The following is a 27,839-nucleotide window of genomic DNA, read 5'->3' as shown; positions in this document are numbered from 1 at the left end:
GTCACCGTGAATACTTGAACCTGCTTGACCACGCAGGTTTACTTTACATTGATAAGCGGTTGCCAGAATACCTTTGGCAGCGCTCATCTCCAGGGGGAACATAGGATCAAACATATTTGGACTGTCCACATACACATCAGATAGTTGGCGGATTGTGACTAACATTAAGCAAAGGTCTATAGCCAGCATTAGAGCTAAATTGTTAAGCGACACTTCTGACAGTAAGGCCTTATTCACACGAACGTGTGCGTTTCGCGCGCGTTGCAGTTGCGTGTGATTTTCACGCATATGCCATGCTTATGACACGCGGTTTTGAAGTTTAGAAAAAGAAATTAAGTGCTTTTATTTTTTCCTTCAATTCTTTATCTGTTGCGCGAATCACACGCGTCACACGGAAGTGCTTCGGTGTACCGTGCGCGATTTTCACGCACCCATTGACTTCAATGGGTGCGTGATGCACGAAAAACGGCCAAGTATAGGGCATGTCATGAGTTTTACGCAGCGGACACACGCTGCGTGAAAATCACGGACTGTCTGAACGGCCGTAGGTGACATAACATAGGTCCGTGCGAAGCGCGTGATTTTCACGCGCGTATCACGGACGTAATACACGTTCGTGTGAATAAGGCCTAAATATAAACCACTGTCTGTTTCCAAGGGCAAACCGCTCCATTTTGAAAGCCAGCTCCAGGTATGAATGGAGAAAAAAATATAAACTTTAAATCACTGCAAAAATAATAAAGCAAAATATTTGTAACGTTCTGCAACTTTTTATGTAGACAAACTGTAGAATCTTGTTAAAAGTGAATTTACACTAGAACCCCCACCTATAAGTATTATTACAGTGGCCATAAGGGGCCTTATTCTGCCGACACATGCCGCCGGAGGTCTTTGAAGAGGCAGTAGACAAGGCCAATTTTTTATTTTTTTTACAGTTTCTGCTCTTTTAATGAGCTCTGTCTATACAACAGAGGCAGCGACACGGGACAAATGTCAAATCAAAGAGCTGCTGGTTCTAACTAGACCCAGCACCACCCTGATTGCGAAAACATTTAAATGATCATCTTGTTCTCCCCTTTAACTGGGGATGAATTGAAAGCTCCAGTTAAAGGAGAAATATGTAGTGCAAAAATAAATAATAAAAGTCTCCAAGGGTATTTCCCGACCTTGCCATTAACCAGTCGATGCAAAGTAAAAAAAAATAAAATAAAAACTAACAAAATAATAATAATAATAATAACATAATAAAACCAAATAAGAAATGCAAATATTAATAATACAACTAATGCTAATACTACTAATAAAACAATACTAATTATAAATTATGAATACAAATCCTAAATATCCACCAATAATTATGGAGAGAATTTATCAATAGCTTTGCGCCTGAATTGGCTTAAAAAGATGGCAAATCATGGCACATTCCATATTTGTGAGAATATTAGCGACATTCCTCAGCAATTTTTTAAAGTGCCACGAAAAGTGGTCAGGGTTTACTGGGCGTGGGCTCCACCTTTTCGAACAGATTTATTCATACTAAAGCCAGAAAACGGTGTGAATTTCAGCACAAGTCAACACCTGCTATCATTTTCTGACTTTAGGAGAGGCCAAAATACGCCAAATGTAGGCGTGCACCTTTTTGGACTGGTGTATAAAACAAATAATTCTCCCCATATGTGTGTAAAAAGGAAAAAAAAACAAAAAAAAAAAAACGACATCCTTCATAAAAAAAGACAAAATAGAAAAAATAAATAAAATTGCAAGGAGAGCACATAAAGCCGCAAGGTGGTTAATGTTTCTATAGTTTCTCTAAATTGAATACTTCAAATAAATTATTAAAAAGGACATGTATATCTAGACCAGGGGTGGCCAAGTAGTAAATTGTGATCTACCGGTAGACCACAGAGCCAGTGCTCGTAGATCTAGATATTGGGCCACCAAGCTGTTCTCTTGTGGGCTTCAACATAGAAAATGGAAAACCGCATCTTTATAGGTTTATGTTTCAGCGTGCCCGTCACCACTCTTCTCATTGATGAATCATTCAGGGACTTGCGTGTCTTGACCAGTGCTATAAGCTGGTGTGGGTCTCATACAGTAGTTGACCGCTAATAAACACTCTAGCACACAGCAGGGTAGAGATGAAGAGCAGAATGATCATGTAGGAAGGAGGAGACATGACTGTGAATCAAGTGCAATAAGTGAACCGGCTGCTATCAATGTTATGGGGGCACTTGGGAATCTGAATTTTTTTTTTTACAGAAGCTCCCTCCTCTCCCGAATATCTGGTGCCCAGGTACATCAGGCAACTCAGACTCCACAAAAAGTACATGTCACATTGAAAAGGTTTGTCCACTCTTGATCTAGACCATGGGGGTTTTTAATTAGTTCTGTACACACTAGGACTAAGTATTTATTTTAGGGGCGCTATATGTGTATGTGAAAGGTGAGAGCATCAAACCATCAGGAATACAAATTTTCACACACCAAAACCTCCATTGATGGCACAAAGATTATCCAAGAACCAGATGAATGAGAAGACGTCTCAGTGTAGATCTTTGGTTTATAAACAGCCTTACTATGACCAACGATGTCACTGATTTTTTTTTTTTTTACAATACCATTGACCTTTAGTCCTACAACATAATTGAAATTTACTGTAATATACAAAAGGTCAAAGAGAATTTTGCATATAATTGAGATAATGAAACACAAGCAAGAACTAAGACGTTGAAGGTTGACTTACCTGAAGATCTCGTTTGGTTATTAAGCCTTTTTCCTCCTTATCACAAAGTTGGAAAAGTTCCTCAGCTTTGCCCATCATTTCCTCAGAATCTCTTGACAGAAGTGATGGTGGTGACCCGCTGGAAGCTTTTAACCCTTTTCTTCCCCTAAGACATGGAGAGCACCTTGGAGAGGTACCCCTTTGTTCCATGTCTGGGGGTGGCAGGGTTTAGCCACCAGTAATTTTCAGTGGATCGCTGCAGAGACACAAGAAAATACCATATTTAAGCGTTTAGTGACAGGTGACAATAGAAAGTCTGAAAATAGCGCAAAATACGTGAAATGGTTTCCCAACTGCCTTTTTTTATGCTGTGATTTTGTATGGTACGTAATATTGACAAGGTCAGTACTGATTGGGCAGTGTCAGTGTGTAGGGACACACCCCTTGACAAGGGGAATGGTAACACCAAGTTGTCATATATTCATAAATTTCCAGGGGGAATAACAGAGGAACGGCATGACAGAGTGTGTTCCGCAATTGTTTTTTTTATTAGGAATACAAGTATTTGCTAAAGCAGACATGAGAAGAGCGGACAGGTCCTCTTTAAAACTCTTTATTCAAATTAGAAAACTGAAGAGACGATCCGGCCAAAAGTATTTTCTTATAACCCTTCGCAAAAATAGCTGCTGGAAAATATGTGCATGAGAAATAAAGCGGAGCATGACTATGGTCAAATCGCCTAGATTTGCATGTAATCTGTAGTCAAGCATAACATTTACCGTCCATGACATACTGACTATGAGGTGGACAATTCCTAATGCTCCGCACACAAAGCTATGGTATACTTGTTTAGTTAAGCACAGAAAGCAATGCACTGAAAAAACATTCACTGTCACTTTCTAAACACTAAAATGGAAAAAAAACACAAAGCATTTCCAGGACTCACGCAAATAACATCCAAACATGATGTGGAAACCAGACCAAGGCACGAAACAAATACAGCCGGGACCAACACTGGGGAAAACATTACTGTGAACTAGAAGAACTATACACAGATTTTTTTTGCACAAACACAACTTCAAACAATCAACTGAAACCCTGTGGAATCCCTCGGCAAATAAAAGTTGGTTCTATGGTAGAAACACATGGGCAGAAAAGCCGGAGCTAGCCAAGAGTTACTCTATTCACAGCGGTGTCTCTATTACCATTATTCTGCGCTATTTTGTCCAGAAAATATGGTGTAGCCTGCGGCGGCTTTTGACGCAGCCTCCGACACAGATATGAACAGTGCCTTAAGGACCTTTTACACTGGCCAATTAACGGGCAAACAAGCGTTTACAGAAACCAGGGCAACAATCAGCCGATAAACCAGCAAACGCTTGTTCTTCTGCTGATCGTATCATTTTAAATGTGCAAAAAATTATCGTCGTCGGCAGCACATCTCTATGTGCAAACAGGGAGACGTGCTGCCGACATGATACACATGTATGGGGACGAGCGATCGGTGTAACGTGAATTGGCCGGTGTAAAAGTACCATTAGCGGATTGGACTGACAAATCAGAAAAACAAATATTAGCACAATCGTTAAACTATATACATGTCCATACGAAAAGTCCCTAAAAGTCCCAGTGGAGTCCTAGCCTTAATTGGGTTTTCCCATCAGAGACATTTATGACATATCCACAGGACCCACCTATCTCTAGAACTGGTCCCCCTAAACCCCGTTCTACCTCTCTGTGTTGTAGCAGATTCGTGTGATTTCCGACCATGAATTATGGAAACAGCGCAGCTTGGCTGAGCTACACAGTTTCCGTAAGTCCCATAGAACCGAATGGTGGTTACAGAAACATGCTACGCTTCTTCCATAACTGCCATTCACTACTATGGCAGTTACGGAAACCGCGTAGAACAGCGAGCTGCGCTGGTTCCGTAATTCATTGTCGGAAATCACACGCTTCAGAAACTAAACAGAGCAGTAGAAAGGGGTTTAGGGGGCCCCGTTCTAGAGATAGGTGGGACTCGCATCTGACATGACATATCCTGTGGATGTCATAAATGCCTCTGATGGAAAAAACCCTTTAAGAGCTTCATAAACTCTAAAGGATAATGCTATTAGATTCCTTCCTAAGGCCATGCCCTTTTTGCCCTTTCTTGACTCGTAATCTACCCTGCTAGGAACAATGTACCAACTGCAAATTATTTTAAACTTTCTTTTCCAAATTTTACTAGCTATTGAATTTATGAATATATCACGATGTGGAAGCTATGAACCGATACCCAAGTGGTTATCCAACCAAAACAACTTCTCACCGATCCACAGGGTAGGTGATAAGCGTTTAATCGCAAAAACCTTGCAGCCAGTTGTTTAGAGCCTAAAATAAAATATGAGAAAGCATAAATCCACCGTGTTTTGGTGTTTGAAGTCTTTCTAGCGTTTTAGGTCAGTAGCCATTTTTTTTTTCGTTTCTTTTTTTAAACGCAGCATGTTCTAGATATGGTGTTTCTCTTCTTTTTTTTTTAGCCTTTTACTCCATAGGCTTCTTTATAGAACTTCAAAAAAATGCTATGACAACCTCATGTATAAAATGAGACTAAATTAAAAAAGCATACAAAAAAAAATAAAAATGCATTTTACGAAAAAAAAAAAAAAAAAAACACTGACAAAAATTTCAGACAAAACCCCCTAGGTGAAGGAGGCATAAGATCACAGAATTCAGCTGTTAAATGGTCGATCATGTCACATAAAATATTCTGTTGAATCTGATGGGTCATAGCTTTTACTGCTGCTCCAGCCTGTAGACTTATTCACTTCAAAAAGGGAAAGTTACTGAAAAATGCAAGAGAGTAAAAAAGTAAAAAGATATAAAACTCCCAGAATGCCCATGAGGGAATATATCATCACCTAATACTGATAAGACCCCAAAAATGGGTTACAGACACACTTTAAGGGGATTTTATTTTAAATAGAGAAGTTGACATTGCGAATAATCAAAAATATTCTTCGAGTAAGAAAATGTAGCAAAACAATGTAAAAAGCTAAAAGGCCCTTAGAATGGTGAGGAATTACTCAGTCTAGTATCGCGGGAGAAATAACCCCTTAAGGGTTGACTGACTGTATAGCCAGTGCAGATACAAAAGGGGACCTAAGGGCGGGGAACTCAACACCACTACCTAATAAAGATTGGCCTTTCAAGTACCCATGGTCTATCTTTACATTGGGTCTGTGGGAGTAGGCAACAAAACCCTACTTCTCAACGATCGTTATCTGTTAAATGAAACTTTTTTATTGTCAATTCATAAGGAAATGCTCTCAATCGGCATAACTAAGGGGATTACTGCCAATAGGCTGCTAGTATGTAGCCTCATGCCAACAGAGGATGAATTGTGGGAGTATCTGGGAAGTTACTACACGTAGGAAGGAGAAGGTAGGCTTTGCATGGGTTGTTGTGTGGACCCAGTTCTACAATGTATCATTGCTGTCTTTTTTTTTTTTTTTTTTTAAACATTTTTATTGACAATTTTTCACATTTTGTGTTAAAGAGGCTCTGTCACCAGATTTTGCAACCCCCATCTCCTATTGCAGCAGATCGGCGCTGCAATGGAGATAAGAGTAACGTTTTTTGTTTTTTTTTTAAAAACGAGCATTTTTGGCCAAGTTATGACCATTTTTATATTTATGCAAATGAGGCTTTCTAAAGTACAACTGGGCGTGTTTAAAGTTAAAGTACAACTGGGCGTGTATTATGTGCGTACATCTGGGCGTTTTTACTTCTTTTACTAGCTGGGCGTTGTGAATGGGAGTGTATGATGCTGACGAATCAGCATCATCCACTTCTCTTCGTTAACACCCAGCTTCTGGCAGTGCACAGACACACAGCGTGTCCTCGCGAGATCACGCTGTGATGTCACTCACTTCCTGCCCCAGGTCCTGCATCGTGTCGGACGAGCGAGGACACATCGGCACCAGAGGCTACAGTTGATTCTGCAGCAGCATCGGCGTTTGCAGGTAAGTCGATGTAGCTACTTACCTGCAAACGCTGTAAACATCGCATAGAGTATAATTCTAATAAGCCAGAGATCTCCCCCCTACCATCTTCTATCAAGACCGGATTTGTAAACCACCTAAAGTGCCTGCCAGAAGCTGCGTATGATACCAAGCAGTGTGCCGAAAAGTCGTAACAATTTCCGCCACCTCGGCAGCTGTGCATTGCGATTCAATAAAGATTCGCCATTTAGCAAATAGCTTCTTAGCTCCCGCTTCTTTCCGTCTTTCCCCCTCCACTCGTTCAAGAGCTAATAACGGTTTCAAATGTAACACGATAATGTCAAGAGCCAGGGTGTCAGCTTCCAGCCATCTACAGAGAAGGCACCTCAGGGCCACCAGTAAAATTGTGTGTATCAAGGGGGGTGGTGGGGGGGGGGGGGTCTCGGAAAAAATCTGGCAAGATCAAATCCCTATGCGAAATAGATATTGCGCTCCTATCCTCCCTAGGTGACCTTACAGTAGAAACAAATAGGAGGGTTCCTCCAGCTCACCTTATCACAGATGTATGGTATCGCGCACGGGTCCTCGTGTCGGCACACGTATAAACATAGAAGAAAGGCAAAGAATGGATTCAGCGCTGAGTCCTTTTGGGTCTGTTAAAAATAGGAAGCTTCTTCCAAGTTTTATTGTCAAAAAGAGATAAAAACAATTGCGGTAATGGTAGATATTCCCGGAGTACAATAGAGGGATTGTAGCAGTGTGAGCTTAGTCATGTTTTTATCTCTTTTTGACAATAAAACTTGGAAGAAGCTTCCTATTTTTAACAGACCCAAAAGGACTCAGTGCTGGATCCATCCTTTGCCTTTCTCCTATGACCTTACAGTATTGAGGTCTCCCCCTAGCACTAACAATTTGTTACGATCTTATTGAAGCTGAGTTTCCAACTGACGGAAAAAACGGGCATTGGCCGTATTAGGACCATAAACATTATAGATACTGAAAGTTTCCCCTGCATGTTCCACCACTATATGGATCCAACGGCCCTCATCGTCACGATCCTGAGTCACTGCAGTACAGGCAAAATTTTTGTGCATCAGTATTATGACTCCCGCCTTACCGTCTCTAGCAGCCGAGCCAAAAACTTGACCCACCCAGAACTTTTGTAAATATTTAAATTCTGGTTCAGCAAGGTGAGTTTCCTGTAACAGGACTACATCTGGGTGTAATCTTTTCATGTGCCTCAAGAGTTTGGTCCTTTTCTGTGAGGATCTAAGCCCCTTGACATTCCATGAAACTATTTTCATGTAATTAGACTATGCATAAGATGAGCTAAGGTGTCAAAAAGCCGTGAGCGGTTCGGGAAGTCGGATCCATCTTTACATAAAAGCCATGCATAAACACTAAATACATACCCAAAACCAGGCATGAAGAACAAGAACGAACGCAAAATCAACAGACTGACAGAAATAAAGAAAAAGAACGCTGGTGTTAAAGGCATTCATAACCCTAGTACCCATTGGCATAATGGACTTCATTTTTTTCTGCCGTGCAAAGCATATCCCTTCCTCCCCGACCTGCAGAACAAAATATATACTATGTATATAAATAGAGATATAACAGACCATATCAACGACCCCTTGCAGTATATATACGACATTATATCATAAAGCAAACCGCATAGAATTAGATCATATGAAAATAGAAAAAGTGCATCGCTACAGGGCACACATGGATAACGACCCAGAGGTACCTGTAAAGGAGTTAACCGAGTAGTTGGCCTACAGCGTCCACAGAACTAACCCGTAAGATAGAATGGCCCTGTAGAATCTTCAATCAGGAGACGGAGACGGAGTCCGGTCTCGCGGCCGTCTCTGCGGTTTCGGAGAGTCCCCTCTGTTCCTTGATCTTCCTCCACGAACCCTTCCAGGTGTGGAAAGGAGAGCTTCCAACCAGGTCCACTCCAAATCCGAACGACTCCGTCCGACATCTCTTGACTTGCGACGTGGACTGCGTCGCCCATCCTGTGGGGGGCACTCCCTACATAAAACTCCGCAAGTGCTTCCTCGGCTCCGTTCACTGAAGTAAACGCCTTGGTCCGTCCGTTCGCTTGAAACACCTGTAGGATGCCTGGGTACTGTAGGTTAAAGCGTACTTTAGCTTGGAATAAGGCAGATCTTACTAAAAGAGCGGCGTCGTTTCGCGACCTCCATAGAATAGTCCTCGAAAAGAAGCACCCTCATTTCCATAACCTCCAAGGGTCGAGATCTACGGCAATATGCCTTCACGAGTGCCACCTTGTCATTATAATCCAGCAGCTTAAATATGACTTGTCTGGGGAGAGGTGATCTATTGTCAGCTGGCAGAAGATTCCTCGGGTCTGGTCCCAATTTGTGCGCTCCTCCCACCCGGCATGGGCGTTGGAGACCTAGTGCTGCTGGTAATGCCCTCTCACACAGGCGCTGCAAATCAGAAGGAATTACCGTCTCTTTCAGACCCACAATTTGCAGATTACTCCTCCTGGAGCGGTTTTCTAGGTCCTCCACCGTGTCCCCCAATTGAGTAGTAGTAGACACCACTTTGAGCGTGGATTGCAAGCGCTCCAACAGCGTTATCCCGTTCCACCAGTCCTGGAAGTGTTTTGCCAGGTCCGCATGCATGCGGTTAAGAGAAGATTGCACCGTTTTTTTTCAGTGCTTTTTGTAGGTCCGGAGCTATCCGCTTAGCCACTTCATGTGCCAGTGCCACATAATCAAACAGGTGCAGGAGAAGATATGAGCTCTGCACTATATGGAGACGGAGATTGGGGCTGCTGCATCTCGTCTTGCTGTTAGTACAGTGGGGGAGAAGTGGCGGGAAGCACCGCCATCTTGCCTTTCTGTTCAACGGCCGCGTCTGAATCTTCCATGGCTGGCTTGTGTGCGCTGCGGAGGAGGTAACGGTCCATGCAGACAATGCTGGAGACGTCCCTGTCTGCTATCCGATGTTTGCCGCCGAAGCGAATGTTGCAAGCACTCAGGTCAGTTGGGAGCGGGAGCTCAGTCACACGTCCTGCATCGCCAGCGCCGGAAGTCATTGCTGTCTAACTTTTGGAGTTGGCTCCTAGACCTGGCTAAGCTTGTCCACGCCTGTTTTAGGTGCACCCAGGACATGACTTTTGGAGGGAGACACATAATGAAACGAGAGGATATAGGAAAGTAAGTAGCATAGAAAAACTAGATTTAGGTATCACTCCATTTGTGATACCTAAACGTTGCCTATGTACCCTTAGCCTAGAAAACTGGCCATACAAAACTGCTGGTTGCCAGCTAAAAATATTTTGGTTAACAATTATACCTACTAATCCCGCCTTTAACACGCACCTTCTGAATTTGTACTTATTTCTGTTGGAACAAGCAGGAAACCCCCGATTCTCACATAATATATTCTTAAAATCGTAATACTACTACGGAGATTAAAATAAGCAGGTCCAGTCCTCTTTACTGGTTCTGGGACCTGAAACGGTGCTGTATTAAAATGTTTACTTTATTGCATTTGTGAAATGTTATATGCTATTATAATAAAACTAAACCATGGATCTTCGCTCTTAAAAATATGCAAGTCAAATCATCTGTATTTCCCTGCCCTGAAGGAATCTTCTTCAGGGTCACGATGGTGAAACGTACTCAATTAGTTTTTTTTTGTTTTGTAATAAATGTCACCCGTCCTTTACGCTTAGCATGGACATTAGAGCAAGGTATTCCTTGGCAGGATCGCCAGCAAGTTCAGGGACTCCTAGAGAAATTAATCTTTATTTGTTTTCAAACTTGTTCCAGATAAGAGCAGAAGCCAAAGTCTTACTATTCAGAAAAGGCCATTTCCTTCTTTGTGTATACAGGTCTTATAAGATGATTTTAATGTCACCCATCGACATCAGCAGATCTTAAGACCGGAACCAGCAACCGTTTCTTGTAGTTGGTTTTACAGGAACCAAAATAATCAAATGGCTGCATAATGATTAAAACCCAAAAAAAAAAAACAAAAAAAAACAGATCCTGGAAATAAAATTAAAATCTTCATATCATAATTCAATGAGCAGCTTGAATTCCATTTATTGGTGACATCATCATAAGGATAAAGAAATCAAAGCCATAAATTAGCACTTGCAACTTTTTACAATTATTCTTACAAAAAGATTCTGAAACAAAGTTAAATATATATAAAATGTATATTAAAAAAAATGTTTTGCTACCTAGATCAGCTGACAAACTGTCAACCACACTAGTCCTTCTAGTTAGGCTCTGTTCACACGTGTCATGGCTTCCAATTATAAAAGGAGCCATGACCATCACACTGGCAACCCCGAATGGACGCTATTGATTTTAAAGAAGACAATCGAGGTTACGGTACTGCCGATGGGAAGAACAAGGCCGCGGTACCAATGTTGCCCAATGTGACATTTTGTTTCCTTTATTTAGATTTTTACATACAGTTTGATATTATCCTTAGGAATGCTATGTGTGGCTGTGAGCCATGGGAATAGTGGTTTTCATTTCCTACATAACACCTACATTTGCTGGAAATGATTGGCAGCCAAGTAGGAAACGGGTTAATGGAGATGAACGGGCCTATATCGAACGTCTGTGGTGCCCTTGAAATCATGTACATTTGCTATGTGTATTTGTAGACGAGATAAGCAAATAGACTGTCACCATTAAGTGAATACAGCAAAATTTATATTTTTCATGACACGAAGTTAAAGGTGAACTTCAGACCGAAGGGGGAAGAAAAAATAAAAAAAAAACAGCCGTTGCTTCCGGAAATGTATGAGACTTTCAATACCAGAGAACGTAGCTGTTCCCGGAGCTCAACAGTACAGCTTTAAATATTAATTGACTATTATTAATGGACTTATTATTGATTGTTACCAAATACCCGAATGTGAACATTTTTTAAGACCCAGCATTCCTATTAGTGTATGGTCAGGCGGGGCAGGTTTGTTGTGAATTTTCAAGTCAGATTCGGCACCAAAAAAAAGGCACAGCAAAGTTCAATGTTAAATTAAAAAAAAATAAAAAATTCGACATTGATTTTAGGATTTGCTGCAGATTTTCAAATCCATGGCATGCCCTATCATGTTGCAGAATTTTACAGTGGATTTCACCCTTGCCCTGAAAAGGGTAAATCCCCTACAAATCTGCATGCGAACACGTGGACTTTGCAAAGGATTTGAAGTTCTGAGCATGCTCCTAGAATTCGGAGGAATATATTTTGTATACAATATAAGCTGACAGATGAAGGGGTACTGCCCAAATGCCTTTAGCAATTGTTATTTTAACATGGATAATTTGACGTACCTATCATGTTGACTTATTTCAAATAAACTCCCTATAAAAATCTCTGAAAATGAATTTTACAGGACCTTTTATTAGAGGTGGAGAAATTCCGGTCCTCTGACCTTTTATTTGCATATACATTCTGAATGCAGATTCTGCAGGATAAACAGTTGCTCTGAGACTTCCGATAAGATTTGATTTAAAAAAATGGTGTTTGGACTGAAGTTAAAGACCAGTCAGGAGTGGAACCTGTCTAAGAGGACAAATGTTATAAATTAGGTGGTGAGGCAGTGTGCGTCCTTTAAAACTTTTACGGGATTAACAAGGGTGTGTGCATACAATTGCACCCTTTGTAAATTGGCACTATATTTACTAGAACAGATGGCGTCATATAAAAAAAATAAAAAATTCACATTTTTTTGTACCTCGGCTAATGCTGGAATGCAGCTCTCTAGATGTTGTTTTAATAAAGGAAAACTGTATCCTGGGGACATTTTATAATAAGAATCAGGGCCAGATTGGGAGAGCGAATAGGGCATGTGCCCTGGCGCCTCCGCACTTTGGATTGCTAGCAGAGGCATAACTTGGAGCGACCTAGGTCACAATGCAAAACCTAAAACATGGCCCCCTACCTACCACGTGCCATTTATAGTACTGGTGTCTTCACTTGTGGCAGAGGGGCCTTTGCTGGTAGAATTTATAAGCTGTTCTTGTGACCAAGAAGGTTCGCCCAAGAGAGTCAACAGCTTAGTCAAACCCACGCGCTACTGAATAAAGCATTATTACCCCCATGCATAAAAATGTGGGCTAATACAAGCAAACAAGATATTGACAACTATCACTTATCTGATTGCTGGGCCCCACCGCTGGTACCCCCATCAATCGAAAGCATGAGGGTCCCAAACCCTTCGTTCCTCCTCACTGCTCTTACCTGCTTTCACCAGAGGCGTTTTTTTTTCCTGGGCAGAATGTGTTATATCAAGTCATATTACTTCATGCTTCCCTCTGCTGACAAACCGTATGGAGATGCTGATTTCATTTTCCAGCAGGACTTGGCACCTGCCCACACTGCCAAAAGTACCAATACCTGGTGTAATAACAGTATCACTGCGCTTGATTGGCCAGCAAACTCGCCTGATGTAAACCCAATAGAGAATCTATAGGGTATTGTCAGGAGGAAGATGAGACCAGACCCAACGCAGACGAGCTGAAGGTCTCAAAGCAACCTGGGCTTCCATAACACCTCAGCAGTGCCACAGGCTGATCGCCTCCATGCCACGCCAAATTGATACAGTAATTCATGCAAAAGGAGCCCCGACAAAGTATTGGACATACTTTTCAGTAGGACAACATTTCTGTATTAAAAATCATTTTTGAAATTGGGCTTATAAAATATTCAAAATTTCCTGAGACACAAAATTTTGGGTTTTCATTAACTGTTACCATGATTATCAACATTAGAAGAAAAAAATGCTGGACTTAGAGTTTCACTTTTTGAATTTAATAACTGAAATAAACAAACTTTTTAGATAATAAAAGAATAGTATTCAAGAGTGAACATTTTCTTTAAAGGCTATGTAAACCTTTGAATGGCATTTCATTTATAAAAAAAAATAATAATAATAATAAAAAGGTCAATCAGTGTGATTCGTGCAACTTTCTAAGTAGTTTTTATTAAAGATTATCTTTACTGTCTGTCTGAGATACAACTGTTCTGTATTCTGTATGCAGAGCAGCTTTATCTTTCGCTGTGACTGGAGTCCTTCATTTCTGCGGACCTGGCGGGTTCAGTGTCAGCGGGTCCTGTGTGTCTCAGATCACAGGTGGCTCCTGCATGTCAATCACATCTAAGTTATGAACTTAGATTTAATCAGTAACAGCTCGATCACACTGATAGACCTTTTAATTATACATTTCATGAATGCTTTTTGTTGGAATAGAATTAAATATTCCCTTATAAACGTTTCCATACACATCAGTCTAATGTCACCGACAGGGCTGGATTATGTGGGCCCTTGGGCAACACAGACTAAGTAGGCTCCTTTGCGGGGACATTCACAGCGGCAGTAAAATGGCAGAAAATTTCACTTTGTGCCCCCATATAGGCGTTAGGCCCCCAGTTTGTACCCCCATAAATTTAGTGCCCTCTGTATAGTGCCACACAACCCCCCTCCAAGGTAGTGCCACACATCCCCCTCCTCCCAGGTAGTGCAACAAAGACCCCATGCCACACAGAACCCTCCTCCCTGGTTGTGCCCCACAGACCCCATCATCCCAGGTAGCGCCCCACAGACCCCCTCCTCCCAGGTAGCGCCCCACAGACCCCCTCCTCCCAGGTAGCGCCCCACAGACCCCCTCCTCCCAGGTAGCGCCACACAGACCCCCTCCTCCCAGGTAGCGCCACACAGACCCCCTCCTCCCAGGTAGCGCCACACAGACCCCCTCCTCCCAGGTAGCGCCACACCGACCCCCTCCTCCCAGGTAGCGCCACACAGACGCCAGCCTCCCAGGTAGTGCCACATAGACCCCCTCCTCCCAGGTAGCGCCACACAGACGCCAGCCTCCCACGTAGCGCCACACAGATGCCAGCCTCCCAGGTAGTGCCACACAGATGCCAGCCTCCCTGGTGGTAGCGCCTTTGGGGTTCCCCCTAGGAGTGTAATCCCCAGCCAGAGCATTGCCGACGCTCTGGCTGGGGATTCCACTTCAGGGGAAGCCCCTGATGTCACTGTCCCTGGGACTCCTCCTGACATCACTGTCCATATATTGACAGTGACGTCAGGGGCTTCCCCAGAGACAGAGTCCAAGAGCAGAGCCGCTTGCGCTCTGCCTGGGAGTCCTTCTCTCCTCCTGACATCACTGTCCATATATGCCCTGCTGAAACAATAAAGGGACCCAAGTTCGAGCAGAAGACAACACTATTTGGAGGCAATCACTTGTCACTGGGGTCCATTTCTTATGGGTTGATTCACAAATACCCTATTAGGCTCCATGCACATTAACGTGCCCATAATTACGGTCACGGCCGGCCGCATTTACGGGCCATGCTCTCAGTATAAATTATGGAAGTACAGTCCGTAAAATAAAAAAATAGGGCGTCTTTTTTTTTGGGAAGGTGTACGTCGGCCTTAGAAACAAATGGGCCCGTAATTACGGGCGATTTTACGGTTGTGCGCATCGGGCATAATACCTTACTCATGACATGTTTTGTGTGAACAATGATAACAAAAGCAACAAAGACTACAATTCAGTAAAAAAAAAAAATGGATGTGCGCAAGTTCTGTTTAGACAGGGAGTGGGCCTTTGGCGGCCCTAAGGAACCCAAGATCCTAACAACGAATACATTACAACTTTATGATAAATACTTGTATCAGGTCCCTCCAACTCAGAAAACATAAAACATGAGAATCAGTGCTAAAAATCATGTTGTTTCAGGATAATAAACTGCAAGAGAAGTGAGAAAGTGTGTAAGTTTGTGATGTGTATTGAGGGGGGAGGTTTGGCGGACACATTGTGCAGAAAGCGGAGACAGGGTGTGAACAGATGTGCTGATTCCCAATGCAAAATGTGGCGGTCAAGGCCAGATATGGAATTAGCGCAGATTTTGTAGTAGGAAAAATAGGAGGTACAGTAATTATAGCAACACAGGCCTATTCTAAGACTAGGTTACTTCATCAGTATAGATGGTGGTCGCGGAGAGTCAGTATCCAGAGCATATCATGCGTGAACGGTGATTTCATTTCTGTTTGCTTGACCCATTGTGCAGTTCACTGGCAGCCAGTCGCACCTATAAATTATTTATTGTATTGTTTTGTATGCTTTGTGTGCAGCAATGTCAGGAGTGGTTGTTCTGCCAGTGTCAATCTGGCATATACTTTGGCTCACGATAGATGTCAGGGAAAACAATTTAAGATTTCGACAACAAGGCAGTGCCCCATAGGTAGTATTACGTAATAAACTGTAATAGAATACAAAACACAAACACTTCAATTGGGCTCAGTGTAAAATTGCCCTTAGTGATAACGGCTGAGATGTTCCAAGACAAAGCCAGGTTAAAGTGTAGCTAACATGTCAGAAGTTTGGATTGGTGGGGGTCCGAACAGAGACCCCCACCAATCGCTAAAACGAGGCAGCTGAAGCGCTTGTGTCTTTTCAGCTTTTTCCGGAAAGCCAATGTATCGGAGTACAGGCTCAGACTTTCTATTGAGTCCGTCTTCCGATACATTTATTTCCGGAAAAAGCCAGACAGACGGAAAGCGGCCGAGCGTTCACACTAGCGCTTCAGCTGCTTCGTTCTAGTGATTAGTGGGGGTCCAGGTGCTCGGACCCCCACCAATCCAAACTTCTGTCATGTCTCTATGACATGTCAGTACTTTGTCAAACGTTTAGCTGAACTTTAATGACATCGCCTTTTGCCTCAAATCTCAGGAGTTAAAATTAAATTATAGCCTCCACCTATTATATATATTATAGAAAGTTAGTTTGTGAAATTTTTTCCCTCTTCGATATTCCACGATCAACCGTGAGTGATATTATTGTAAAGTAGAAGAGATTAGGAACCACAGAAACTCAGCCATAAAAGTGACAAACTGTGTAGAGTTACAGAGTGGGGTCGCAAAGTGATGATGCTTACAGTGCATAACAGTCGCCAATTCTCTGCTGGCTTCGTAACTAACTGCAATGCTCCAAACTTCCTCTGGCATGATCATCAGAACAAAAATCGGAGCTTCATGGCATGGGTTTCCATGGCCGAGCAGCTACACGTAAGCCTTACATCACCAAGCGTCAGATGGAGAGGTGTAAAGCACGGCGCCACTGGGGAAGAGGAAGTGTGTTCTGTGGAGCGACGAATCACACAAACCCTGGGGCACTTTAAAAAAAAAATTCTACCCTCCTCTGTTTAGATATCGGTGCCATTATATTTGGCGCCCGATATTTAAATAACCCCCGGAACTTGGGGCTTGTAATGGCAAGGGGGTGTGTTACTATGGCTGTGACTATACCATTTAACCCCTTCCCGCATTTTCACGTACAGTTACGTGATGGGAGATGGCCTTTTCCCGCATCTCCACGTAACTGTACGTGATGGAGATGAAGCTGGCTCAGGAGCTGAGCCAGCGACATCACCGCCGGGTGACAGCTGTATGTTACAGCTGGCACCCTGAGGTATCGGCCAGGACCGGAGCTAGCCTCCGATCCGACCGATTAACCCCTCACATGCTGCGTTCAATAGAGATCGCAGCATGTGAGGAGTTTATAGCCACCGGCGACAAAGCAACGTGATCGCTGGGTTGCCGGTGGCTGCAAATGCGATCGGAGGGGTAATACTTACCTCCCGGTCCGCCAGTAACGGAATCCTCCTATGCCCCGTCGTCGGCGGGGCCCAGGAGGCTTCCGGTACCATCGGCAAGATGGCGCCCGCTCAGCTTCCGGTTCAGAAGCTGAGCCGGCGTCATCAGCAGTGGGTGTCCGCTGTATGTTACAGCGGACACCCCGATCTATCGCCAGGAACCGGAGCTAGCTCCGATTCCTGGCATTAACCCCTTCAATGCAGCGATTCAATGCAATCGCTGCATCAAAGTGGTTTGTATGCAATCGGCAGCCTTGCCACGCGATGGCAAGGCTGGCGACTGCTACTATGGCAACAGGATGCCTAACAATGGCTTCCTATCTGCCATTACGTTAGCCGATTAGGCCCCGCCCGGAGGCGGAGCCTGATCGGCTTGCTGTCAGTGAGCAACTGACAGTTCTAATACATTGCACTACATAGGTAGTGCAATGTATTAGAACATCAATAAAACAGTTGGACCTTCAAGTCCCCTAGTGGGACTAAAGAAAAGTGTAAAAAAAAGTGTAAAAAATTTAAAAATAAAAGTTGTAAAAAATACAATAAAAGTTTTAAATAATAACACAAAACACAATCGCCCTTTTTCACTTATCAAGTCATTTATTATTGAAAAAAATAATAAAGCCATACATGTTTGGTATCGCTGCGACCGTAACGACCTGAACTATAAAATATTATGTTATTTATCCAGCGCAGTGAACGCCGTAAAAAAAAAACTAAAAAATACTGACATAATTGCTATTTTTTGGTCACTTTGTCTTCCAAAAATTGAAATAAAAAGTGATCAAAAAGTCGCATGTACCTAAAAATGGTACCTATAAAAACTATAACTCGTCTCGCTAAAAACAAGCCCTCATACAGCTCCGTCGACGAAAAATGTAAAACCGTTCTGGCTCTCACAACTTGGCGACAGAAAAAATCCATTATCTTTACAAAAGTAATTTTATTGTGCAAAAAGTTGTAAAACATAAAAAGTGCTATAAATTTGGTATCGCCAGAATCGGACTGACACGCAGAATAACGTGAACATGTAATTTATAATGCGTGGTGAACGCTGTATAAAAAGAACTAAAAAAATATGCCAGAATTGCTGTTTTTTGGTCACCTTGCCTCCCAAAAAAAAAGGATAACAAGTGATCAAAAAGTCGCATGTGCCCCAAAATAGTACAAATAAAAACTACAGCTCGTCACACACAAAAAAAAAACAGCCCTCATACCACTACGTCTATGAAAAAATAAAATTAGTCAAGGCACCAATAAGCCAGGAAATAAAAATATGCAGTTGTGCCGGCCCGAGGGGAACGTTTCTTCTGTTTCAAGTGGCGAATTATCAAGGCCCCTAAAATTAGGGAACCTGGAAGGGGAGGGCCCAAACATATCTGCTGGAAGTGAGGGCGCCCGTATTATACCAGGACAACACTTTCCTGCAAAATCCCCCAAACTGCAAAGGTCCAGAGTGTGGTCCAAAAGGGGACTAAGTAAAGACCATTTATTAGTGCGACACCGGCCTGTGCAGAAAGTCACAGCATAACACACATCTATGGATTATTTTATTGTTTTTTTTTTACCCCACTATACCACCTGACTATGCCCCTTATATACTCCGCCCGTCTTACATGTACCCCCACATTATAAACGGAAACACCAGTAAGACTCAAAACAAAACTACTACAAGCAAAATCCACGCTCCAAAAGCCAAATGGCGCTACCTCCCTTCTGAACCCTACAGTTTGCCCAAACAGCAGTTTACTTCCACATATATGGCATCGCCATACCCGGGAGAACCCTTTTAACAATTTTTGGGGTGTGTGTCTCCAGTGGCACAAGCTGGGCGCCACATATTGGCATATCTATTGAAAAACCCTTTTCACTCTGCAACATCGCGTGCACACCAATTTCTGCCAATCACCTGTGGCGTTAATATGCTCACTACACCCCTAGGTGAATACTTTGACGGGTGTAGTTTCCAAAATGGGGTCACTTCTGGGGGGGATCCACTGTTTTAGTCCCACAGGGACTTTGCAAATGCGACATAGCGACCAGAAACCAATCCAGCAAAATCTGTACTCCAAAAGCCAAATGGCGCTCTTTCCCTTCTGAGCCCTACTCTGTGCCCAAACAGCAGTTTATGACCACATATGTGGTATTGCCGTACACAGGAGAAGTTGCTTTACAAGTGTTGGGGAGCTTTTTTTCATTTATTTGTTGAGAATATGAAACATTTTCAGCTAAAACTACGTCTTATTGAAGAAAAAGGATTTTTTTTATTTTCACTGCCCAATTCTAATAAAATCTATGAAACACCTGTGGGGTCAAAATGCTCACTACACCCCTAGATGGATTCCTCAAGGGGTGTAGTTTCGTGAATCGAGTGACTTTTGGGGAGTTTCCACTGTACTGGTACCTTAGGAGCTTTGCAAAAGTGACATGGTGTCAAGAAATCAATCCAGCAAAATCTGTGCTCCAAAAGCCAAACGGCACTCCTTCTCTTCTGATCCTTGCCGTATGCCCAAACAGCAGTTTATGACCACAAATGGGGTATTGCCGTACTCCAGAGAAGTTGCTTTACAAATGTTGGGGTTCTTTTATTCCTTTATTTGTTGAGAAAATGAGAAATGTTGAGCTAAAGCTACGTCTTATTGGAAAAAAAGGATTTTTTTTATCTTCACTGCCCAATTCTAATAAAATCTATGAAGCCCCTGTGGGTTCAAAATGCTCACTACACCCCTAGATGGATTCTTCAAGGGGTGTAGTTTCCTAAATGGAGTCACTTTTTTGGTGTTTTCACTGTTTTTGTCCCTTAGGGGCTTTGCAAATGCGACGTGGTCTCCGCAAACCATTCCTGCTAAATTTGAGCTCCAAAAGCCAAATGGCGCTCTTTCCCTTCTAAGCTCCGCCGTGTGTCCTAACAGCTGTTTATGACCACATGCAGGGTACTGTTTTACTCGGGAGAAATTGCTTTACAAAACTGGTGGTGCATTTTCTCCTTTTAGTCCTTGTGGAAATTAGAAAAAATAAGCTAAACCTACATTTTCTTTGAAAGAATTTAGATTTTCATTTTCACGGCCTACTTCCAATAATTTCTGCAAAAAACCTGCGGGGTCAAAATGCTCACTATACCCCTAGATAATTTCCTCAAGGGGTATAGTTTCCAAAATGGGGTCACTTTTGGGGGATTTCCACTGTTTTGGTGCCGCAAGAGCCTTTCAAACCCGACATGGTGCCTATAATATATTTTAATAAAAAGGAGGCCCCAAAATCCTCTAGGTGTTCCTTTGCTTCTGAGGCCTGTGCTTCAGTCAATAAGTGCACTAGGGCCACATGTGGGGTATTTTTAAAAACTGCAGAATCTGGGCAATAGATATTGAGTTGCGTTTCTCTGGTAAAACTTTCTGTGTTACAAAAAAAAATAGATGAAAAATGAATTTCTGCAAAAAAAAAAAGAAATTTGAACATTTCACATCTACTTTGCCTTAATTCCTGTGAAACATCTAAAGGGTTAAGAAACTTTCTAAATGCTGTTTTGAATACTTTGAGGGGTGAAGTTTTTAAAATGGGGTGACTTATCGAGGGTTTCTAATATATAAGGCCCTAAAATCCACTTCACAACTGAACTGGCCCCTGTAAAAATAGCCTTTTGAAATTTTCTTGAAAATGTGAGAAATTGCTGCTAAAGTTCTAAGCCTTGTGAGGTCATAGAAAAATAAAAGGATGTTCAAAAAACTATGCCAATCTAAAGTAGACATATGGGTGATGTTAATTAGCAACAATTTTGTGTGGTATTACTGCCTGTCTTACAAGCAGATACATATAAATTTAGAAAAATGCTAATTTTTGCAATTTTTCGCTAAATTTTGGTGTTTTTCACAATTAAATACTTAATGTATCGAGCAAATTTTGCCAGTATCATAAAGTCCAATGTGTCACGAGAAAACAATCTCAGAATCGCTTGGATAGGTAAAAGCATTCCGAAGTTATTACCACATAAAGTGAAACATGTCCGATTTGAAAAAATTGGCTGTGTCCTGAAGGCCAAAACAGGCTGTGTCTTGAAGGGGTTAAAGGAATTCTTTTTTTCCCCTTCACCCATGACAGCACAGCTGAGAGATGTAGCAAGAACATATTTAAGGTGGAACAATTGCCTGTAACACTTTCTTCCCAAAGGTCATATCAATATCAGAAAACAACTGAAGCAGAAAGTTCTTAGAGAAAGTATGTGAACTCCACGTAGCTGCCTTACAGATTTGATCTAAGGTGGCATCTGCCCCTTCTGTCCATGATGTAGCTACCACCTTAGTAGAGTGAGTTGCAAACCGCTTTGAAGCTTTCAGATTCGGAGAATAACCTTGAGACATCAGTTATCGGATGATGAACCCCTTTCTAGTTTCCTATCCTCTGCACCAGGGCCGGCATCAGCACACGGCGAACCCGGGCTCACTATACTTAGGCTGGATTCACACGAACGTGGCGTTTTTGCGGACGCAAAAACGCGGCGTTTTGCGCGCGCAAAAACCACTTGACAGCTCCGTGTGTCATCCGTGTATGATGCGCGGCTGCGTGATTTTCGCGCAGCCGCCATCATAGAGATGAGGCTAGTCGACGTCAGTCACTGTCCAGGGTGCTGAAAGAGTTAACTGATCGGCAGTAAGGGTATGTTCACACGTAGTCAACAAAAACGTCTGAAAATCCAGAGCTGTTTTCAAGGGAAAACAGACCCTGCTTTTCAGACGTTTTTTGACCAACTCGCATTTTTCGCGGCGTTTTTCGCGCCGTTTTCTACGTCCGTTTTTGGAGCCGTTTTCATTGGAGTCTATGAGAAAACCTGCACTTCTTTTGACGAGGCTGTATTTTTACGCGTCGTCGTTTGACAGCTGTCAAACGACGACGCGTAAATAACAGGTCGTCTGCACAGTACGTCAGCAAATGAATGGGCAGATGTTTGTCGACGTATTGGAGCCGTATTTTCAGACGTAAAACGAGGCATAATACGCCTCGTATACGTCTGAAATTTGGCCGTGTGAACATACCCTAACTCTTTCAGCACCCTCGACAGTGAATTCCGATCACCATATCGAGCAACCTGTTAAAAAAAAAAAAAAAAAAAGACGTTCGTACTTACCGAGAACTTCCCTCCCGGCCGTTGCCTTGGTGACGCGCCTCTCTTGACATCTGGCCCCACCTCCCTGGATGACGCAGCAGTCCATGTGACCGCTGCAGCCTGTGCTTGGCCGGAGCTGTCACTTGGACTGAATTGGCATCCCGGGAGGTCAGACTGGAGGAAGAAGCCGGGAGTTATCGGTAAGTCAGAACGTCTTTTTTTTTTACACGTTCATGTATATTGTGATCGGAAGTCACTGTCCAGGGTGCTGAAACAGTTTAACTCTTTCAGCACCCTGGACATTGACTATCTCCTGACGTCGCGTACCGGAAATTTTTTTGCCGGGTTCGGCCAAAACGAGTTCGGCCGAACCCGGTGAAGTTCGGTTCGGTTGTCCGGGTTCGCTCATCTCAAAGACACTCCGTTTGGATGTTTGTAAACAGAAAAGCACGTGGTGCTCTTCTGTTTACATTCATCCTTTTGACAGCTCTTGCGCGAATCACGCAGTTCGCACGGAAGTGTTTCCGTGCGGCATGCGTGGTTTTCACGCACCCATTGACTTCAATGGGTGCGTGATGTGTGCAAAACGCCGAAAGAACGGACATGTCGTGACTTTTTTTCAGCGGACTCACGCTGAGGAAAAATCACGGACATGTCTGCACGGCCCCATAGACACATATAGGTCCATGCAACGCGCGTTGCACGTACGTTTTTCCCGTTCGTCTGAATAAAGCCTTAGGGGGGGGGGCCCACTCGGCTGCCAAGTGCGGACGCTGCCATTGTCACTGCATCACTGTCCACATATGGACAGGTATGTAAGGAGGAGTGAAGTCCCAGGCAGAGGACTAGAAGCGGCTCTGCTTCGGGACTCGGTCTCTGGGAAAGCCCCTGACATCACCGTCCATATACGGACAGTGTTGTCAGGAGCAGAGCAGTGTCCCGGCAGATGCAGAGTGCTGATAGCACTCTGCCCGGGACTATGGCTCTGGGGTTGCCCCTGACAACACGGTCCATATATTGAAAGTGACCTCTGGGGCTTCTCCCGAACCAGAATCCCTAGGCAGAGCGTTGGCAATACTCTGGCTGGGGATTCCACTCCTAGAGGGAACCCTAAAGGCGCTACCTACAGGGAGGGGGGCTGTGTGGCACTACCAGGAAGGGGCTGCATGGCACTGCCTGGGAGGGGCTGCATGGCACTATCTACAGCTGGCACAATTTATGGGGGGCCTAACTTCTATATGGGGGCATAAACAGGGCCTAACATTTATATGGGGGAACAAAGTTACGTTTTCTGCCATTTTACTGCCGCCATGAGTTCCCCCGCAAAGGGGCCTACCAAGTCTGTTGCCCAAGGGCCCAAATAAACCTGGAACCGGCCCTGCTCTGCACTGTACCTAAAACTCAAGGAGAAGATTTTTATATTTCCTCCAGTAATATTGGTGGATTTTAGATATTTAATTAGACAGCGTCTAATATTGTGGCAACGCAAAGCAGTTTCTTTGTTATATGAGTACAAAAAGATATAAAGGACAATCTCTTGTTCTCTATGAAATTTAAAAACGACTATCTTCGGCAGCCCCATAGAAATGAATGGAGCGAAGGCCGAGCATGCGCTCTACCACTCCATTCTTATGGGTATCCCAGGAACGGGAAGGAAAGCCCATTCTCGTGATTAGTGGGGCTTCCAGTGGTTGGAGCCCAACCAATCCGATATTTATTACCTATCCTGTGAATACGGCCTATATTAGCTCAAAGGGCTTACCTGAGATTATAGAAAGCTCCACCCCCTCCCCCCGAAACAGAGTTTCGCTTGTCCATGGGTTATATCTGGTATTGTAATAGCAGGCAAACCCCATGGACAGGAGTCACGCAGTTTCTGAGAAAAACCAGACCCTTTTTCCTATAGAACATAATGAGATTGTGGTCTAGAAGATAAAATCGGAATGGGATGTTCTTATGCAAACCTCCTGCAAACCTCATGAACGTTGCATGTAGTACGGGACTCCTTTAAGAATTTGCTCTCACTGTAAATGTCAGTTACAGTAATGGCAGCCTTTGCTACAGTTGTCATATCTACTTGGAAAACAATCTCAGCCATGTCATTATTGCTGGCCACCTAACTATATGTTGAGAACAGCAAACAAGGCCAGTACAATATAGAAGTTGTCATTTACACTGTATACAATGTAAGTATTTGTCCCCATCAGCAGTCGGATGATATATAGTCAGAGGCTCCAGGATATGGACTGAATCCTGGAAAGTCCTCACACTGATCAACTGCACTGCTAGAACAGAGCAAGAATACCGCGTAATATTCCAACACCTTCTGTAAAGGTTATTTTCGCCTAAAATAAAATAAAAAATCCCCAGTAGATAGAAACTCTTGAGATGTTAAATATTCAGCCATTTCTTATGTACAAAGAGAAAGGGGACTAACAACAAACATGGCCGCCATTACTGAACCAACAGGAGTGGTCACCCAGCTCCCCAAAAGTGCGGAAAAAGGCGAATCTACCCAATTGTGCATTATATGGTAGCAGGGATATATCAATGCATAACTAGGCAGAGGTGTAATAACTCCAAGTGGAGCTATAAGATATTACTGATATTTTCTAAGAACACATCTAAGAAATGGTCGAACTTTCAAACACCCTTACAACAAATGAAAGAATTTTACATAATTTTTTTTAGGTGAAAAGGCTTTTTAAACTAGTAAATAGGCAAACTTGGTTAGGACAGGAAAATTTATGTGACAATTAATACACGTAAATGTGTTTGTATTACGCCATGTCAACATTTATGTGTTCCCGGACTGTGGATTACAAAGTACCCAATAAAACCAGTAATTTGTAATTCCAATATAAAAGTTTTAACCAGATGCAGGGGAAAAAAACCGGATGAAAAACTGGTGACAACAGCCCTTCCAAAAAAGAGCTCGGTTAAAAAACAAATTTCCTTCGTTTTTAGTCCAGGGCTGCGAGTTGCAGTTAAATCACAGGATTGCCACATTTCTCTGATTTCCCTGTGAGAGACATGGTCGTGGGCGACCTTCAACTCTCTCAAAAATGTCAGACATGGACACTTGAGCATGATTTTATTATCTAACGAAAATATATAACACACGTGCACAAATAATGCCATACAGTGCCAGAATAATGCCACAAGTGCCCACATACTGCCATACAGAGCCCAAATAATACTGTTATACAGTGACCACAGAATAAAGGGGTTTTAGGTGTAAATTGTAATATCTATAATATACTCTAGTAAGGCTTAGGTGTAAGTTATGGTATTCCTGGCACTAGGGCTTTCTTCTACTTTAGGAGCCAGTTGTAATTTCCTTGGTGGGTCTAGGATAGTTCATGGGTTAATGGTAACCTGATGGTCTAGAACCTGTGCACATCACACCTTGGCCCTATGTAAACATATACGCCGGGTTTAACTCCCGACATATACGTTAAATGCGAGCTGTAATAGATTCCTTAACAGTGGCATCCGTCACCATAGAGTTTAATGGTGTACGTTAAACATATACGTTATGAGCTCTCATGAACCTTTTCATGTCTTATACATTAAACAGATACCATAATAGTCTTTAAGCATCGGATGGCATTAAGCATGCATTAAACGCATACCTTGCCCATAGACTAACTTGACATCAGTTTAACGCATATGTCATGAAAGGCTATTGAAAAAGTCCATGAATAAACATACCTGTAACATATGGCATACGTCACCCATAGGCCCCCATGTATACTTTTTTTTGCGGGTTCCCTCGGGATTGTATACGGTAGACTACTACGCTGTTGCCCCTAAAAAAAAATAGGTATACTAACGCATACCAGCCTGGCACCCTTTTTGCCTCCATCGGTATAATGGAGCCCACCGGACACGTTTAGCGTGTATGTTGGCAGCTTTCCTGCCATACACACTAAGGCTATGTTCACACGGGGTATTTTGCAGAGTTTTTTTGATGCGGAAACCGCGTCGCAAAACTCGGCAAAAACGGCCCGAGAACGCCTCCCATTGATTTCAATGGGAGGCGTCGGCGTCTTTTTCCCGCGAGCAGTAAAACTGCCTCGCGGGAAAAAGCGACATGCCCTATCTTCGGGCGCTTCCGCCTCTGACCTCCCATTGACTTCAATGGGAGGCAGAGAAAGCGTATTTCGCGCTGTTTTATGCCCGCGGCGCTCTATGGCCGCGGGCGAAAAACGGCGCGAAAATCGGCGTGCAGGGAGAGGAAAATCTGCCTCAAAGTTCCAAACGGAATTTTGAGGCAGATATTCCTCCCCCAAAATACTCCGTGTGAACATAGCCTAGGAAAAACGTGATGTACACGAGCCCAAATAATTATATTTATTTGGAGTTCTGATTTGTGTGTATAGAAAAATAGGCAGCTCTCCAATATTAGTGAAAATAGATGCTTATTTACTTACCCATGTTACAATTTTTTTTCTAGGATGATTTAGGGTTTAATACCAAATATCCCTGGTAGTTTAGGGCGGTAATGAAAATATCTGGTGTTCTAGTATGGCTTGGAGGTGAAGGGTTATATCACTGGTTGTCTATGGTGGCTTAGGGGGGTCAATGAATGGAGGATCGTTTTGCCTAACTCCAATACCACACTGGTACGTGGCTACAACTGGGTACCAAACCCACAAAGAAGACTATGAGAAAGTGGGGCTCCTAGATTTAGTCAAGTGGAAAAACAGCCATGCCATAGGGAGATCACGTAGATTCTGCCTATTCCGACAAGTATCTTTTACATACACATCAATGGAACAAGTCTGTTAATGTTGAATACATAATTAGAAATGTGGAGAATTTTACCTCCATTGGGTGAGAACAATCTCTCGAAACCAGACAATATATGCGTGGTTATTGACACCTGCATGTTTGTGTGAACAATCTCATCAATCTCCCTGAATATAACCAGTTCTGAAGTGTACAGAGATGACCACTATCTAACAATATAAAATTGTTTACAGAGGCACAGAGTATTTCAGCAGATGAGCGTCCTCATCTAGTGACAGAAACGGACGTTTCCATTCCTGTGTTTGTAAGGACAGTACTGCAAGAGAAACAGTTTAATGCAAATTCCTAAAAAAAAAAAAAGTTTATAACATTTCTGAAAAATTTCTTAGGTGGCCTGGAAAATCTTTGCTGCCTCTTAGAAAATAAGAAAAACAAAAACCTGTCAGGCCTTATATGTACAAATATTTAGCAAATGACAGTGGCGATAATTGGATAATTAAACACCCCTCCAGCATTCTTTAGGTTAGATAAACACGACTGTCCAGTTCTTAGCCGGACACCGTATAATCCTATTTATTACTAACTCAAAAATAAAATCACTGACCGTCATGGAAGGTTG

At 42.8% G+C, this 27,839-nt stretch overlaps 1 protein-coding gene across 1 annotated transcript in view; it reads right to left on the bottom strand.

Moving 5' to 3' along the window:
- Positions 1-27,839, bottom strand: part of CRACR2B (calcium release activated channel regulator 2B) — a 58,154-nt gene that overhangs the window by 22,902 nt on the left and 7,413 nt on the right. The window contains exon 2 of the mRNA XM_075836953.1: positions 2,744-2,978. Within this exon, the coding sequence (XP_075693068.1) occupies positions 2,744-2,932 (189 nt within the window). The 5' untranslated portion in view covers positions 2,933-2,978. The remainder of the gene's footprint in view (positions 1-2,743; positions 2,979-27,839) is intronic.

This window comes from Rhinoderma darwinii, chromosome 9 (genome assembly GCF_050947455.1).
Source record: "Rhinoderma darwinii isolate aRhiDar2 chromosome 9, aRhiDar2.hap1, whole genome shotgun sequence".
In the NCBI taxonomy this organism is placed as follows: Eukaryota; Metazoa; Chordata; class Amphibia; order Anura; family Rhinodermatidae; genus Rhinoderma; species Rhinoderma darwinii.
This window is presented reverse-complemented; position numbering and strand designations above follow the sequence as displayed.